The sequence below is a fragment of the Phoca vitulina genome, unplaced genomic scaffold (genome assembly GCF_004348235.1).
Source record: "Phoca vitulina isolate PV1807 unplaced genomic scaffold, GSC_HSeal_1.0 scaffold23, whole genome shotgun sequence".
Lineage (NCBI taxonomy): Eukaryota > Metazoa > Chordata > Mammalia > Carnivora > Phocidae > Phoca > Phoca vitulina.
In genome coordinates, this window is record NW_022589726.1 from 18,932,620 (window position 1) to 18,949,263 (window position 16,644).

At 51.6% G+C, this 16,644-nt stretch overlaps 2 protein-coding genes across 2 annotated transcripts in view; one reads left to right on the forward strand and one right to left on the reverse strand.

The window, feature by feature from the left end:
• The window catches only part of KRT7 (keratin 7), a 15,072-nt gene extending 11,920 nt beyond the window's left edge, over positions 1 to 3,152 (reverse strand). The window contains exons 1-2 of the mRNA XM_032420648.1: positions 2,733 to 3,152; positions 1,016 to 1,227 (exon numbers count right to left, since the gene is read on the reverse strand). Coding sequence (XP_032276539.1) covers positions 1,016 to 1,227; positions 2,733 to 3,056 — 536 coding nt within the window. The 5' untranslated portion in view covers positions 3,057 to 3,152. The remainder of the gene's footprint in view (positions 1 to 1,015; positions 1,228 to 2,732) is intronic.
• Positions 3,153 to 9,043: 5,891 nt separating this feature from the next.
• On the forward strand, positions 9,044 to 9,506 carry LOC116642612 (methyltransferase-like protein 7A). The gene has a single exon (XM_032421091.1). The coding sequence runs from the start codon at positions 9,045 to 9,047 to the stop codon at positions 9,504 to 9,506; it is 462 nt and encodes a 153-aa protein (XP_032276982.1). The 5' UTR covers position 9,044.
• Positions 9,507 to 16,644: the final 7,138 nt, after the last annotated feature.

A 16,644-nucleotide genomic window follows, 5' to 3' on the forward strand; every position in this document is an offset into this window, starting at 1 on the left:
GGGGGGGGGGGGGGGGGGAAGTGTGTGAGCACACACAGGCACACGCACATGACAACAGAGGCTCGCTGGTTGCCCAGAGCCTACTCCGTCCTGCACCTGTCTGTTCCCACCTGCTGGGGGATTATCCTGTTGACTGTTGCTCTAGGGAAGTAGGGGAGTGGGTACTCTCCACAGAGGCCTTTTTGTTTGTTCTACCTGCAGTCAGAGTCAGTGTCCCTGCGTGGCTTGAGTCATCCACCTCCAGGGCAGAGCACAGAACTCACTTGCTACTCCCAGGACTACTGGGCAAGCCTGCTGGGGTGGGGCCCGGCCCAAGCCTCAGGCTTCGGTTTCTCTTCAATGGGAAAAGAGACCTCAGTGGGCCCCTCAAAGGCCTGTCCTTCCAACCCCAGTCTTCCAGGCCCCTACACTTCCTGCCCTGGTTCCTGCGCTGGCCAGAGCCGCCCCTCAGCCTCGGCAACCCTCCATGGCCCACCACACACGATCCCTCTCTCTCCTTGCTTCTTTCTGTCCCAGGTCGGCTCTGTATCTCCTCCTGGGAGTCAGGGGTCCAACATTCCAGTCCCAGCTCTCCCAGCGACCTGCCGTGTGATATCCCTCAGGACCTCGAATCTCTCTGGTCTCTAACTCCTCACCTGAACAGAGGGGCTGTTTTAGAATAATCTGTGAGGGCTGTGCAAGTTCTGAAGCGCATCTGTCATAGGACACCTTCTGCCCTACCCTCTCCTGGGGCCTTGGTGAGGCACCCAAAGGGAACGGTGCAGGTGAGGGCTAGGTGGGGATATTTTCCTGGCAAAGTCAGGTGACAAGACTTGGAAACAGCTCCCAGGGACAAAGAAGGGAGAGAAGAGACAGGGAATGTGTGGATCAAGGCCTTCCGTTTGGGGGTTACTGTACCGAGCAGCTGCACCCTCTGACCCCTAGCCCCAGAGGGGGCCTGCCAAGGATCAGCTGATGGGGGGCGCAGGCGCCCGGGGTGCCAGCGCCCCCCCCCAGGTCTCACGAGGGTCAGTACTTGTTCTTGAAGTCTTCCACCACGTCCTGCATGTTCTGCAGCTCCGCCTCCAGGCGGCCTCCATCCAGCTGCAGTCCCTCAAGCTGCCTCCGCAGGCCAGCAATGTAGGCCTCGAAGATGCTGGGGACACAGCTGCTCTTGGCCGACTTCTGCTCCTGCAGCAGGGCCCACTTGGTCTCCAGCAGTTTGTTCTGCTGCTCCAGGAACCGCACCTAAGAGGGGAACAGAGGAGGAAACTCCTGAGGGGCAGCCCGTGCCACCCACACTGGGGTTGGGAGCGTCTCCAGCTCCCCCCGACCCAGCATAGCCCATGCTCCCACTGGCTGTTCCCCCAACCCGGACCCCGGCCCTTGGTCCCCTCCTCCAGGAAGCCCACACTGAACCAGCCTCTCCTCCAGGACTCTCTGTCTTGAGTGCCCTACACTGTGACCCAGGAGTCAGATCTGCCCGGTCGCCAAGGTGTCTCCTGCCTCCTATGTTCCCCATCACATTACAGATGATCTTCTCCACCTCCCTCTCCGCAGGGCTGCCCCCTCCCTGTCTGTCCTGGGCCTCCCCTCTCTGTATCCTCTCTCTGCTTCCCCTTTCTTCCAAGGTCTCAGGACAGGGTGCTAAAATAAGCAACTATTATCTGCTCAGTCTGGGGCCCAAAAGGCTCCTTGGATGCATCCAATATGACTGGGAGTAGGAAATAGCCCTCTTCAGAACTAGCAACTCAGAGCAGCAGGGCCTGGGGGCTGCAGACTGTAAGACAGAGCAGCTCAGCACCAGGGGTGGACCCTGGGCCTGGGGCGGACCCTGGGCCTGGGGAGGCTTCGGCAGAATCTTAAGGATTTGTAAGGTCTGAATGATGAAGGAGAGGGCATGGGGGGCTGGAGAAGCAGAGAGCTACACCAAGGCAGGAGAGGGAAGGTCTGGTCTAACAGTCTAACACCCCCAAGGGAGGAGGTCCTGGCCAGAGGGGCCCAGCTGGACTAGCCCCTAGTTCCTGGTCCAGCCCTACTTTGCTCCCCTCCTAGACCCACCAGTCAAGTCGGCCCCTCTCCCTCCAACCCTTTTCACTCCCCCACTCCCTCCCTGACCCCTGTGGGACCCAAACAACCAAGAAAAACCTCCTCCCAAGTGACCCTTTCCCAGAGCCCCTTAGGGCTCCTTCCCTGGGCGCAAATGGGCTATCTCCAAGGGCAGGTAGAACCTCACCTCCCACCACCAAAGGGAGGCTAGAGGACCAGGTCGGTGGGCAGGTGTGGCAGGGAGCCTCCCTCCCTCCCTCCAGCCCTTTATTTTCAGCATCTGCCATAGCATAAGCAGTGGGAGGAGGGAGGGAGGAGATCCTCAGCTGGGAACAGTGTGTCACCCCTACTCCGTCTCTCACCCCACACAGCCCCCTCTCAGAGAAACTCCTGGCCCTGGCCTCTGGAGCTCCCAACCTGAATGCGCTCAAGAAACGCAGCCCACTCCCAGACACAACCTGCGGGGTCAGCCGGACAGACTCAAGCACACCTCCTGGGAGGAAAAAGCAGGGCGATCTGGGCAGCTCGCTGGAAGAGGGCATTTGGAGCCCGAAGGGGAACAATAGTCACAGGGTTCATGAGGAGGAAGGTTCCCGATCCTGGCGATAGAAGGCACCAGACCTCCCAGCGCCTGGCGCGCGTGCAGTCAGGGCAGGTGGCTGCTGTCGCCCGCAGCGTGGCGTGGGGCAGGCTGCGGGGCTCACCTTGTCGATGAAGGAGGCGAACTTGTTGTTGAGGGTCTTGATCTGCTCGCGCTCCTCCTGGCGCACCTGCTGGATGGACGGGTCGATGTCCACCCGCAGCGGGGCCAGCAGGCTCGGATTGATGGTGACCTCGCGGATGCCGGCGCCCACGGGGCCCCCGTAGGCGGAGCGCACGGCCACGCGCGGCCGCGAGGCGCCCAGGCCGTACAGGCTGCGGCTGCTGAAGCCGCCGGGGCGCACGGAGCTCAGGCGCACCTGCGAGCCGCGCCCGGGGAGGGCGGAGGAGCGCGACCCGAAGACCTGGGAGCTTAAGTGGATGGACATGCTGACTGGACCGGGTTGGACCTAGCGGCGGGCGCGACAGTGCCGAACTCGCTGACCCCCGCCGGCCGCCGCCGCTTTTATCCGCTAGGCGCGGGCCTATCCCCTTACACAGGTAGGGGCGGGGCTGGCCGCCGGCCACCCTTCTCTGCTCGCTGGGGCCCCTCCCCCGGCCAGGCTTCCGCTCTCCGCTCCCAGGACGGGCTTTGCGGCCCAAGCAGGAAAGTGCCGAGTGGGGAGGAGTGGGGAGGAGGGCCGTAGTCACCCAGCGGCCGGGATAGGGGCTGACAGCGAGCGGTGGGAGACGGCCATCCGAGCAGATGTGAAACAGGTTCAGTCTGGGAAGGCTTCCGGGTGGAGGCTTCAGAAAGAGTCCTGCAGCCAGAGCAGAGAGATCGAGTGATGAAAGACTGGGGGAGAGGGGGAACAAAAAAGTTCTAGTCCAGGAGTCAGCACCCAGCCCCCGTCCCCAAGCATTCCAGAAAGGCATTCCCAGACAGCCTCCTTCCCCCACGTCCAGTTCCTCCTTGAGAGATCAGCTCAGTTCTTGAGTAATCTGACCGCACGTGGCCTGGCCTAGCTGGTTTCCCTGGCCACTACACCTCATTCCCATATAGAAACTCGGCCAAGTGGGGCATGACCCCTCTTCTGGCCCCTCTCCTCACTCCAGGGGGCATCTGAAGCCCAGAAGCCATGTGTGAATCGTTGCTTTGGGTTCGCGCTTCCCCTCCCCCTAACACACTTTCCTATCCACTTATTTTATTTGTCCCTGTAGAGGCAGGGGACACCTGCGTGTCCTTGGGACACTTTGCGGATGTCTGCACACTTCTGTGTGGACACACCTGCAGGCCACTGGGCTTCGCTGTGTGCTCACCCGAGACACGTGTGTGCATGTCTGTGAACCTTCTTGCACAGGTGGGGGTCTGTGCTCAGTGTGTGGCGGGGTGTCCGGGGATGCAGGTCTGTGAGCCTGCTTGTATTTACACTCAAACACTCCTCCCCATCTTTCACTGCTGCCATTTTCCTGCAGAAAGGTCCCCAGCTCTCATCGTGTCGCCCACCAAACAAGTCCCAGCAGTCTCGAACCCAGCCCAAGATGGGGAGAAACCGCGCTGGAACAGGGAGCACCAGACAGAGACAGCTCACCACCCAGCTTCACTTCCCAGGAGCCTCCAGCCACGCTTGCCACGCCCTCGGCCTCTGCCAGGCCCTGCCCCCCATTCTCCCCAGACCCCGTTTGGTTAGAGGGGCCACCTAGAGAGCCTTTGGAAAAGACAGTTGACAGGCCTGCTGCCACCTTTAGCCTACCTCCAGCCCCACATGAGCTGGCCGGCTTGTCACCTCAGACCAAGCCCTCGGGGACATCCTGGGTGGTGGAGGGTGGGGATGGAATGTCCTTCCTGGTTTTCATTTCAGTTAGATAAGAAGGCCTTCCCCTGAGACTAAGGGAACCACAGCCCCTGTTCAGTGACCTCCGTGCAGGCCCTATCCCTGGCCTCCCTCTCCTCTGTACTGGTGTTGGGACAGCTCAGGCCAGAGGCAGAGGGGTGCCTGAGGAGACCTTCAGTGGTCTCTGCTGTAGGCTGTGTGTGGGTGGGTGTGGGTGGGTGTGTGGGTGGGAGAGAGAGGGGGAGAGAGATTGAGATTTTACCTGGAATTCTCAGTTGTAGTTTGAAGAGCACACAGAGTTCCTGGCCTTGTGATATTTGCAGGCATGGGGATCCCACTCCTCCCCAGCCCCCACCCCAAGCAGGCTGAAGAGACCAACTGTTTAATTTCCACACATACATACATGCACACTCACACGCCTACATACCACATCACTCACATATATTCACACACACATGCACCCACATACACACAGGCACACATACCCCATGGCTCGCACAAACACACACACACACACTCCAACTTCCTTACCCCTCAGGGCTCATCCTCAACTCTCTCCTACCACCTGCCATACCAGCCCCCTACCTCTCAACCCCCACAGCCCCACCCGTGTTCTGCGGCTGGACCCTCCTTCCCCCTCCCACCTGCAGCCCCCACAGGATCTGTGACACCCCCCCCCCCCCGCCAACCGTTCCACTTCTCCCCTAGAGCCTGGCCTGAGAGATCTTGGGCAGAACACTGCTGGTGACCTGCCTTGTGACCGTGGACAAGTCACTGCCCCTCCCTTGGCATGGTTTCTTCACCAGAGATGAAATCCCTGGGTTCCATGGGGAGAGGGAGCTGGAAGGACATTGCAAAGAAGAAAAGGTCTTCAGGCTTGCCAGGCCTCAGCCCCCTCTCCAGTGGCATTTCCCCGTTCCAGGGCCTGCCCAGTATCCACCCCTCAGCTTCCCCAACCCCTCCCTGAAACATTCCTGGCAGCTCCAGCCCCGCCCACCCCTCTCCTCCTGTCTCTGCATCTACCGCCAACAGCACGGGCCCACTCGGTGCCAGGCCGCGCGCACACACACACACCCTCTGGAGGGCTTCACGAGGAGCTGTCGACACCGAGAGAGGCCTCGGATCACATTCCTACCTGCAGGGTGCTCGGCACAGTGGGTCATCTCAACTCCATCTGCCACCCCAGCCCGTGCCTCTGCTGGCCTCACAGAGACCCCCTTAAGGCATTCTGGGCAGAATCTTCTGATAAGATAATCCTCAGCGCCTTTCCTAGTTGTCCCCTTCCTGCCCAGAGGCTCACCCCTATCTCTGTAGTGTTCTGTGACACATACACCCACCCACCCACACACACACACACACACACACACACACCGCAAGCACACATTCGGTGACCCTCCGGCTCCCAGCCTGGCTTCCCACCGCGCCCTCTGGACCCCAGCGAGAAACCAGCAAGCAGCCTGGCCTCATGAAGCCTGTGAAGACACAGTGGTCCTGCAGCCCCTGCAGGGGGAACGGGCTGCTCTCCTCCGGAGAGTGGGGGAAGATAGTCTTTGGCTTCCCCACTGCACTTTAGAGCCATGACTCGTTGTCCATCCCGTGAAAACACAGCCTCTGATTCCTAAAAAAGAAAAAAAAAGCATGATCTGTTTTCAGTATCTTAGAATTCAAATGTTTGTTATTATAACAAAAAGCATTTCACATTTCTGCATGGAATGTAATACTTTTTTTTTTTATGTCAAATAATGAAAGACAAGAAAGCAACATAAATGACAGCCAGCAGGCTGCTCTCCTGAATACACGAACCCCTAAGCAAAAGACAAACGATGCAGCAGGAAAGTGGGCAACAGACAGAGATAATAAGAGCCAGCATGCTTCCAGAGTACTTACTCTGCAGGTGCCCGGCCCTGTCCTAAGCACACGGCCTCTGTGAGCCCGGGCAGCTCCCACCACAGCTCCTCGGCACAGTGTGATCATCCGCATCTTAAGGAAGGAGACAGAGGCACAACAAATTTAAGTAAATGGCCCAAGGTCACACAACTAAGATGTCGAAAATCCAGGATTTGAACTTTGGCAGTTTGAGCCACTAGATTGCCTACAAAAAAAGAAAGAAAGAAAATCAAATAGCAAATATGAAAAAAAATGTTCAACCTAACCCAAAGAAATACAAGGGGCACCTGGGTGGCTTAGTCAGTTAAGCGTCTGACTCTTGGTTTGAGCTCAGGTCATGATCTCAGAGTCGTAGGATCGAGCCCCGCGTCGCGTCGAGCTCTAAGCTCAGCAGAGAGTGTACTTAAGGATTCTCTCTCTCTCCCTCTCCCTCTGCCCCTCCCTTGATTGCATGTTCTCTCCCTTTTTCTCTCCCAAATAAATAAATAAATAAATTTTTAAAAAATATTACATACATTCAAGGGGTGCTATCTATTGAAAAAAAATGAAAATAAAATCCTTTCTATGCTGATTGAGTTTTTGCCTTTATATATTGATTGCACAAATCACTGCTATTTTTTAAAACCCAAGAGGCTCATGCCATCCAACTACACCACATTTACCCCCTCCCCTGTGGCTGGTCCCTGCCAGCCCCAGAGTCACCTCCTGACCTCCTAGTCACTCCCTCACACTCGCCAGGGACTCTGACACCTGGTTGTGGGGCTCCTCTCCAGCCTGGCACCCCGACTCTCCAGGCAGATAACCTGCCCAGCATCTTAGCCTGACCGTTCCTTAACTCCTCAATTCCAGTGACCCTCACATCCATCCCTTTCCTCTTGTCTCTGCCCATGGCCATGCTCTAGAACCTAATCTGCTCCATCTCTGGAGTGTCAAACTCTGGTCTCACACTATGGGGCCGGTCATAACTGTCCCACTCAGCAGATGGGTTCTTCACCTGCACCAGCATCCCCAGGCCTGAACCCCATTATTCTGTTTTCTCCCTGCCTGCTATGCTCCTTCTTTCTTTCCAGCTTGGACCCCTCGGACCACTCATCTTTGAGCTCTTACCTTTCAGTATCCTCCACCTAGACAAACTCCCAGCCTGGCTTAACCTAAATGCCGAACTCCGCTTGAGTTCCGAACTGCAGACCTCAGTGAAGACCATACCCTCAAGATGTGGTGTCACACCCATTCACAATCCCCAGGCTCAGCTGCATCCTCTCTGACTGGGCTCCTCTCTCTACCTTTGGTTACCAGGCTTTTCCAATCCTCCTACTTGCAATGGCAAAGCTTCTCAGCTCTCTCCCTGTGCTCCACCCTACCCCCTCCACCCTCACCTTCCACAAAGGTACATAGCATTCTTCTTCACTGAGAAAATCAGGCCATCTGGTAAAAACTCCTTACCGTCCCTCCTCCACCCAGACTTACCTCCGTACCCACCTTTCTCATCCTCCCTCCAGGCTCTGAGGACAGACTGTCTCTCCCCCAGGACACCAGCCACCCTCAACACCTCAGATAGAGCATTCCATTCACTGGTCCCTACTTCTTCATACTGTCACCTTCTCTTTCTCCTCCCCCTCTGACTGCCTTCCCATTTGTCTGCATGCACTTCACTGGAGCTGTGGGGCACCAGCCACATGTTAGCGGGCAGAGGTTCGAATGGGGCGAGGAAGTAGAAACAGTGAGTGCCAACTACAATTTCTCATGAAGTTTGGCAGTAAGAGAAAGCAAGGTGGGAAGTTAGCTTGCCTGGAAAGCAAGCTAAAGGAGAGGATGTTTATAGGTTGGAGAGACTTGAGCGTGCGAGTTGGTGGAGGAAAAGAAGATAGACCATAAGGAGAGAGGTTAAATATGAGGGTGTGGGAGGAGCTAATTAATGGGGCGGGGGGTGCTGGCTTTAAAAGTCCAGGTGAGACCAGCCTTGGTGCAGAGGAGAAACACCTCTGTGTGGCAGGAAGGAGCTAAGGATGGATAAGGATATAGATACTTAAAGGTGGGCGGAGGAGGCTAGTCCAGAGAAGTTTCTATAGACTTTGAGAATGGCTATTTCTGTTAAACGTCTTGTAGTGTTGTTCTGTCTAAATTCTCTACACCTGATCACCCTATGCATGTACTTTCTCTGGTCTCCGTCTGAATGACAATTACTCCCTCTAAAAGAGATCAGAGGTCTCAGGGGAAACCATGTAACACCAGGGTGGTGATCTGGTTTCACTTGGACTGTCACTTCTTCCTAGCTGCACGACCTTGTTGCTAACCTCTGTGGGACTCTGCTTCTTCTTCTGTAAAGTGGGAAATTAAGAATGTCTATCTCATGGGTTCTTTTAAGTAGCAAAGAAGATCATGTTATAAAATGTACTTAAGGACTCAGTAAACGGGAGTTGTTGCTGATGTTGAAGTTACTGTGACCGACGAGCTTTGGGACATCTGCCACCTCTTGGCGATTCCTATCCTCTCTTTTCTGGTAAGAGCCTAAGGAGACTAGGACTTGAGACACTGCCTCTCTTGATTTGTCCTTCATTTGATGACTCTGTGAAAATGGGGGTGTCTGCGGGGTCTTACATTACCCATCGTGGTGCCACCACCCTGCACCCTGCTCCCATCCTCCATCCCCAGGGTTCTGCGATCTCCTCCCTGCACACCGGCAATCTTCACCCACCTCTGGTACATCCATTTCCCATGTTCCTGCTGAACTTTCTGGGCTTGTGGAACCAGATATGCAAAAAATGGTTCCCCTACTTCATGCTGAGGTGCTCCGTGATGTACAACCAGCAGATGGCAAGCAAGGAGCGGGAGCTCTTCAGCAACCTGCAGGACTTCGTGGGCCCCTCCGGGAAACTCTCCCTGCTGGAGATAGGCTGCGGCACCGGGGCCAACTTCAAGTTCTACCCACCCGGATGCAGCGTGACTTGCAGTGACCCCAACCCCAACTTTGACAAGTTCTTGATCAAGAGCATGGCGGAAAACCGACACCTGCAGTTCGAGCGCTTCGTGGTGGCTGCGGGGGAGAACATGCCTCAGGTGGCCGATGGCTCCATGGACGTGGTGGTCTGCACCCTGGTGCTGTGCTCCGTGGAGAGCCAGGAGCGCATCCTCCAGGAGGTGCGCAGAGTGCTGAGGCCGGTGAGTGAGGGGTTGTGAGGAGAGACCCATCTTCACCGCGTGCTCAGCTGGCCACCTGTGGGCTTCAGGCACAGCTCCCACGAGGGGTGACCTTAGGCAGGTCCATTCACTTGTTCCTTTAACCACTTATGTATTCAATAAACATTTGGATGGGGTGCCTGGGTGGCTCAGTCAGTTAAGCATCTGCTTTCTGCTCCAGTCATGATCTCGAGGCCCTGGGATAGAGCCCCACATCGGGCTCCCTGCTCAGCAGGGAGTCTGCTTCTCCCTCTCCCAGTCCCCCTGTTTGTGCTCTCTCTCTCTGTCAAATAAATAAAATCTTAAAAAAAAAAAAGATTTGGAGAATGTTGACTATGTGCAGCAACCCAGTATGTCTGGGGTGATCACTTCATCTCAGGGAGGTCAAATGACTTGCACAAAAGTGCATAGCTCACAGAAATGTCAGAGACACAACTAAACTTTAGGCACCTTAACCTCTAGGTCAAGAACTAGGCCAGAGATGTCACCGCGCCACTGCTCTGGTGACTTCCAACCCGGTGTCTTCTAAGTCCCATCACAGAGTTCAGTCTCCTAAAGATGAAAACAGTGAACCCCCCACAGGGCATGCCAGAACATTGCCCTTCTCCAACAAATGAGGACCTGTAAGTACACAGATAGCCATCTGTATTTATGGCGCATGCTCAGTTTCTACTGTGGGGCCTCAGGAATTATCTGCATGCCATTCTCTGGGCTTTTTTTCTAGTTAGTCATTATTCATTTGTGGAAGAATGAAAAATTACCCTGGAAAAGAAAGGAGGAATTGGGGAAAGTATCTCCAGAGACATGGCATGACCTTGCACCTAAGAACACTATTAATTTTTCACTGCTTCTTACTCCGTTGTCTTTAATTTTAAAGGCAATTGATCAATGCATCCCCCACTGTTCAAAAGAATTGAATAATCAAAGAACATAGGGGGGAAAAATGCAAATTCTCCCTTAGTTTCCTAAATCCCTCTCCCCCAACCTATCCCTTAGGTTGCTACTATTAATGGGTATCCTTCCAAACTTTTTTTTAGATTTTCTTTTTTAAATACTTTCCTAGTATTTGGAAGTTTGTCTATCTCAAGTTTACTAACAGTTACTGTTATATTTCCAGTTATATTTCAACCTGTATTTCACTATCTACACACCAAAATTATATAGTTCAATGACCTCCCTCAACTTAGAGCAGACCTTTAACACTTTCCTTCCCAATCCTCATCCCCTCTTTCCTCCCCTCTTTCCTCCCCTCTGCATCAATCTCTCCATCCCATAGCCTAGGTTTGGTCAATCTGTAATTTTAGTTTCAACCTATTACTGAGGATTTTCCCCCTTGGGTTCTGTTTCAAAGATCTTTTCTAATTTATAACATAGCTTAGAATCTATTTATCATCATCCATCTATTTGCTACAGATTTTACTAGATTTCTTGCTCTCTACTATTTCACATTCTCTGTGTCTACTCATATCTTGAGGTATTTTTGTGTTTTTTAAAATTTAATTTTCACTTGTCTTAACCACCTTCTTGAATCATTTCTTAAGAAATGGTTCATGGAGACTTCCTTGAAGATCTGAAAATGTCTGTCTCCTCCCTCACACCAGAATATTTTGGCCAAGATTCATAGATATGAGTCCTTTCCCCAGAAGCGGTGGGCACCGTTCCACATTCCTGGGGCTTTTCAAATTGTAAGTGGTAGTCTAATTCTCTTTCTCTGTCCTTTTCAGGTCACCTGTTTTTGTGGTTTATTGTTTTTATGCCTGGATTTTTTTTTTTTTTAGGATTTTCACTTTGTTTTTCTTTTTCTTTCTTTTTTTTTTAAGTTCTGAAACTTCACCAGCATATGATGAGGTATATAGCTTGTTTTTATTAATCTTGGTAGGCATTCAAAGAACTGTTTTTATGTTAATACCCAAGTCTTTAGCTCAGAGAAGTTTTCTTGTCCTGTTTCTTTCTCGACTAGTCCTTCTCTTTTCTCTTCTCTTCTTCTGGAACAACTGTTATCCAGATGTAAGATCTCCTAGCTTTGGCATCCTTGCATTCATCTTTTCACTCATAATTTCCATGTCTTTATACTTTTGTCCTGTGTTGCAAGGTAGTTCCTCCATTTGATCTCCTGGAAGACTTCCTCTGTTATTCAGCAGTGTTTGTTCTACTTTTTCTTTTTTTTTAAGATTTTATTTATTTATTTGAGAGAGAGAGTATGTGTGTGCTTGCATGTGCGCCTGAGCGGGAGAGGGGCAGAGGCAGAGGGAGAAGCAGGCTTCCCGCTGAGCAGGGAGCCCCACTCAGGACTTGATCCCAGGACCCCAACCCTGGGATCATGACCTGAGCTGAAGGCAGACGCTTAACCCACTGAGCCACCCAGGAGGCCCTGTTCTACTTTTCATTTTCCCTATTGAATTTTAAATTCAGGATTCTTTTTTAATCGCCAAAACCTCCTTCATATTCCCAGATCATTCATGGCAATATGTGGTTGAATCCTCATAGAAGTCCTTCTGTTGGGGCACATTGGTTTTCAGTTCTACCTTACTTGTTCCCATATATTTTCCCCAGTAGGAGGCACTGTTTCCGATTGTTCACATTGATGTCCTCCCTTCAGGCTGCTGTGAGGGTGGGTAGACAGGACTCCCTTGCCTGAAAAATGGAGAGAGCTTCTAGGCTCTTTGGGGGCTCCGGGTATGAACAGTTCTGTCCCAGCTCAGGCAAACAGAGTAGGTTCTCTCTAGGGCGACCATTGTCAGTAGGTTTAAGAGGCTTCCCTCCAGACGTTGCAAAGTGGCCAGGGCTGAGTCCTTTCCTTGCCCTGAGGGAGTGGATCTACCCACTCAGGTGCGGGGGCGGGGGGGGGGGGGCGGCGCGTCTCTTGGCCCTGCTAAACAAACAAGCTTCCCTGGGCCTTTGGTTCCAGGGTTGAAAGCTCTCTCTGTGTAGCACTCTTCTTTCTCACAGCTGGCTCGACATTCAATTTATTTGGGTTAATTAGTGTGTTAAAAAAAACAACCAATTCTCCTCCAGTGCGTCTCCTTTACCACTCACACAGAACCCTTCCCTTATGACACTTCCAGTCACCGGTGTGGGGGGTTTTCCCCATACCAAGCAATTCTGTGACACCAGCTGGGTGTCCTACACAACTTAACTCAATTCTGACACTAGACTGGAGATGGTGTCAGATCCCACAGGTTTAAGGGCTCAGTCCTACAAGTCTGTCCCACTTCAGAAATCTAAGTTTCCCACGACCCCCTCCTTGGATTCAGTTAATTTGCTAGAGTGGCTCACAGAACTCAGAGAAACACTTATGTTTACCAGTTTATTAAAGGATATGGTAAACAATACGTATGAACAGCAAGATAAGACAAAGGGCAAAGTCTGGGAAGGTCCTGAGTCCAGGAGCTTCTGTCCCCATAGAGTTGGGGTATGTTACCCTCTCAGTACATGGATATGTTCATTAACCTGGGAGTTCCCCAAAACCCCTACTATTGGGATTTTATGGAGGCTTCCTCACGTAGGCACGATCAATTATTAACTCCATTTCCAGCCCCTCTCCCCTCTCTGGAGGATGGAGGTGGGGCTGAAAATTCCAAGTTTCTAATCATGGCTTAGTCTGTGACCGGCCCCCATCCAGGAGCCATCGAGGAGCCCATCCAAAATCGCCTCAATAGAATAAAAGATGCTGCTAGTGCTCTTATCACTTAGGAATTTACAAGGGTTTTAGGAGCCCTGTGTCAGGGACAGGGTCAAAGACCAAATATTAGAAGAAGAGATGCTCTTAATGTTCTTGTCACTTAGGAATTTACAAGGGTTTTAGGAGTTCTGTGCTGGAAACTGGGGGCAGAGACCAATGTACACTTTTTTTTATTATTATCTCACAGTTAGTTACAAGTTGTTCTACTTTCTAGCTTCCAGAAGTGTTCTACGATCATCTCCGTTGCTGTTTTCTTTGTCTTATGGATAATCAGTTCTGCTATACCATAACATACGCATTCCTAAAAATCACCACACTATGCAAAAGCATGCAATACAACCACAGCGCTTATGGAGGAAAAAATCGGGTTGGGGCACAATACTTAAGAACTTCATCAGTGACACATTAAAAAAAATAGAAACCTAATGAAAAAGGTAGCACAGTTTTACGCATATTAAACAGTTAAGAAGTTCATAATGACTACCATAAATTAGGCATTTTATCTGGCAAGAGACTAAGTTTGCTTGTGGACATGGGCATCGGATGGGTCACAGCTTGTCAGTTACCGTAAAGTTACTGTGAGTTACCGGCGGGAGGAGGGTGATCTGAAGTCCAGGGAAGGGTATGGAGGTATGGAGGGGTGGCAGCGGCAGGTGTTAAGGTGTTAGAGTTGTGTGCATTTTGTGTATGCCTCCATGACTCGGTGAGACTGGGTGCAGTTTTCTACATTCACCCATGTTCTTGACGGACAAAACTGTGCATAAGGAAATGCGAAATTCACACTATGCACAGATTGATCCATAATATATCAATTGTGTGGAAACCAACTCTCATTTTCAAAACAACCGACTGTATTTGTATCTAAATAAATTATTAAAATAAACAAACTTCACTGCAGTTTTATGGATTTCAGAAGGGAGCAGAGTTAAATATGTGTGTCCCATCCGCCAGATTTCACTGGAAGCTGTCATTTTTTTTTTTTTTACCTGAGTGTCGCCCACAAGTAGACAGTGGGATCTTCGGGGCTAAGGACTGTGACTCTCTCTGCATCTCCCTGCTGGCCGGCACCGCATCTGACCTTCATTTGGTGCTCACTAATGTTTATTAAAGAGTTGAAATGAAAGTTGTTGTGGAACCGGATCATGCATCAAACACAAAATATTTGTGGACATTTATGAAGACAGAGTATTTTAAATAGATTCCCATCTCCAGGAGATGCCGGTGACTTCAAGGAACATACAGCCGCCAGCCGGCCCAGCTGGAATTTCTCCCGTCCACAGTGGCCCAGCCCAGCTAGACACGGCCTATTTGAAACCCGACAAGAGAGCCCCAGAATGCCCCTGAAGAGGCTGCCTTCCCTCAGCCAACATGGCAGCCCCCGCGGGCGCACTGGCCCGGCAGCGCTCTCTTCCCCGTATCTGCATGCACCCTGACATAGGGAGAGAGCGTGGAGGCACCCCACCAGCCTCTGCGTGCCAGGGCTCAAGGCCTGCCCTCTGGCAGCCAGGCTCCAATAAGGAGACAACAGTCAGGCCAGCTATCTGAGCGGAGAACTGTTAACTAGGCATGGAGTGTTAACTGGGCCCTTGAAAGGGTAAAAAGAGAACCCTCTTATGTGCCAGGCCTGGCACGGGCGGAGGTAGCTGCCATCACCAGGTCTGAGGGAGCAAAGAAAAGAGATTAGAACTATTAACACTTAGGAACGCAGGGGAGGGGCCCTGGGGACCACAGGCAGGCCTCTGAGGTGGAGGCTCTGAGTGACCCCCAGCTTCTAGCCGGGCCCTGGGAGCCTGGGGCCCAGACCTCCGAGCAGTGGGCGCTGGCTGGTTCGCTGGCCGTGGTATCCCCGATGGGAGGGCACGATGAAGCCAAGTCTCCAAGTGTTGGGGAGACTGCCAGCTGGATTCAGCTGCTGCCACGGGAAGGCACTGTGGAGGCCAGGGTGAAGGCTGTTGTAGGGCCAAGCTCCCACGAAAAGCCAGTCGGTGGGGAGGGGGAGCCCACAGAAAGCAAACACCTTGCGGGCCCCTTCTGGTGCCCCCCATTGGCAGAAGCTAACAGAGCCTGCTGGCAAAGCCCGTCCCAACCCCACAGCACAGAGCCGAGTATGTAAGTGAGGGTCTGGCGCTCAGACCCAGTAACAGGGCTATCACACCGACAGCTGGGAATCCCATCCGCCCCACATCATTTCTCCTGAGCTGGCGAAACCAGCCCATGACTTTGGTATCTGAGCCCCACCTCACCTGTCAGCCTCTCAGTGAGAGCCTCACTGGCACAGCCCCTGGAACAATCAGCTGTAGTCTTGGGTTGAATTAATTAAGACACCTTGGTGTTGGATTTCTAGCTGAGGTGTATAATAAAAATTTCTTGGTATTTTCCATTCTTGCCATCATTCCTGATATATAGCTGGTACCCCTGAGATGTTTCTTGAATAAAACCAAAGGTATTCACATGTATGCTAATTAAATCAAGATGCTTTTTTGCCTATTAAAGTATTGGCTATCTTTTGAAATAATAATATGTCAATGTTGTTTGAGTGTGGCATTCAAATTAGGTCAACCCTTTAGAAAACAATTAGCGGGGGCGCCTGGGTGGCTCAGTTGGTTAAGCAACTGCCTTGGTTTCGGCTCAGGTCATGATCTGGGGTTCCTAGGACCGAGCCCCCATCTGACTCCACGCTCAGCCGGGAGTCTACTTCTCTCCCTCTCCTTCTGCCCCTCCCCCTGCTCGTGTGCCCTCTCTCTAAAATAAATAAACCTTTAAAAAAAATAGAAAACGATTAGTGAAAAACCTTATCTATGAAGACGTTCATCATTGTTTATATATTGTTTCTATAGCCTGAGAGAGGGAGAGAGGGAGGGAGGAAGCAGCCCACAGATTCTACAATAGGGGAGTAGTTGAGTAGGTTATGAAACAGTCCCTCATGAGTATAAAATGCCTGCATTTAAAATCGGTTATGCAAATAGTGTTGTGCTATGGACAAAAATACTTAACTTTCAGAGAGAGTGGATAGAGAGACACCTGGGTTCCAGTCCTAGAAGGGTCACTTTGCACTGTCTCCCTGAGCCTCGGTTTCTTTATCTCTAATATCAGAAAAATAGCTACTTCGCAAGATTACATTAAGGATTAAATGAGACAGAGAAAACAACCCGTGCAGAGCCTAGCACACACTAGGGTATTTCATACGTAGTGAATGTTTTTCTTATTGCTTTCAGTAAACATGCAGGATGGGAAGGTATAGCGTTTCAGTTCTAATTATATTTAAAAGAAAACTGAAAACTGAAAGGAAATACGCTAAAGTCCTAAACAATGGTTGTATTCAAGTGGTAAAATTATAGATAACTTTTCTCTTTCTGTTTCCCAACTATTAACCACGCAGTTTGGCACTTTAAAAACGGCAAAATATATATCATTTTTAAGGACAGGTGTTGAACAAAACCTTCCAAAGATCAGAAC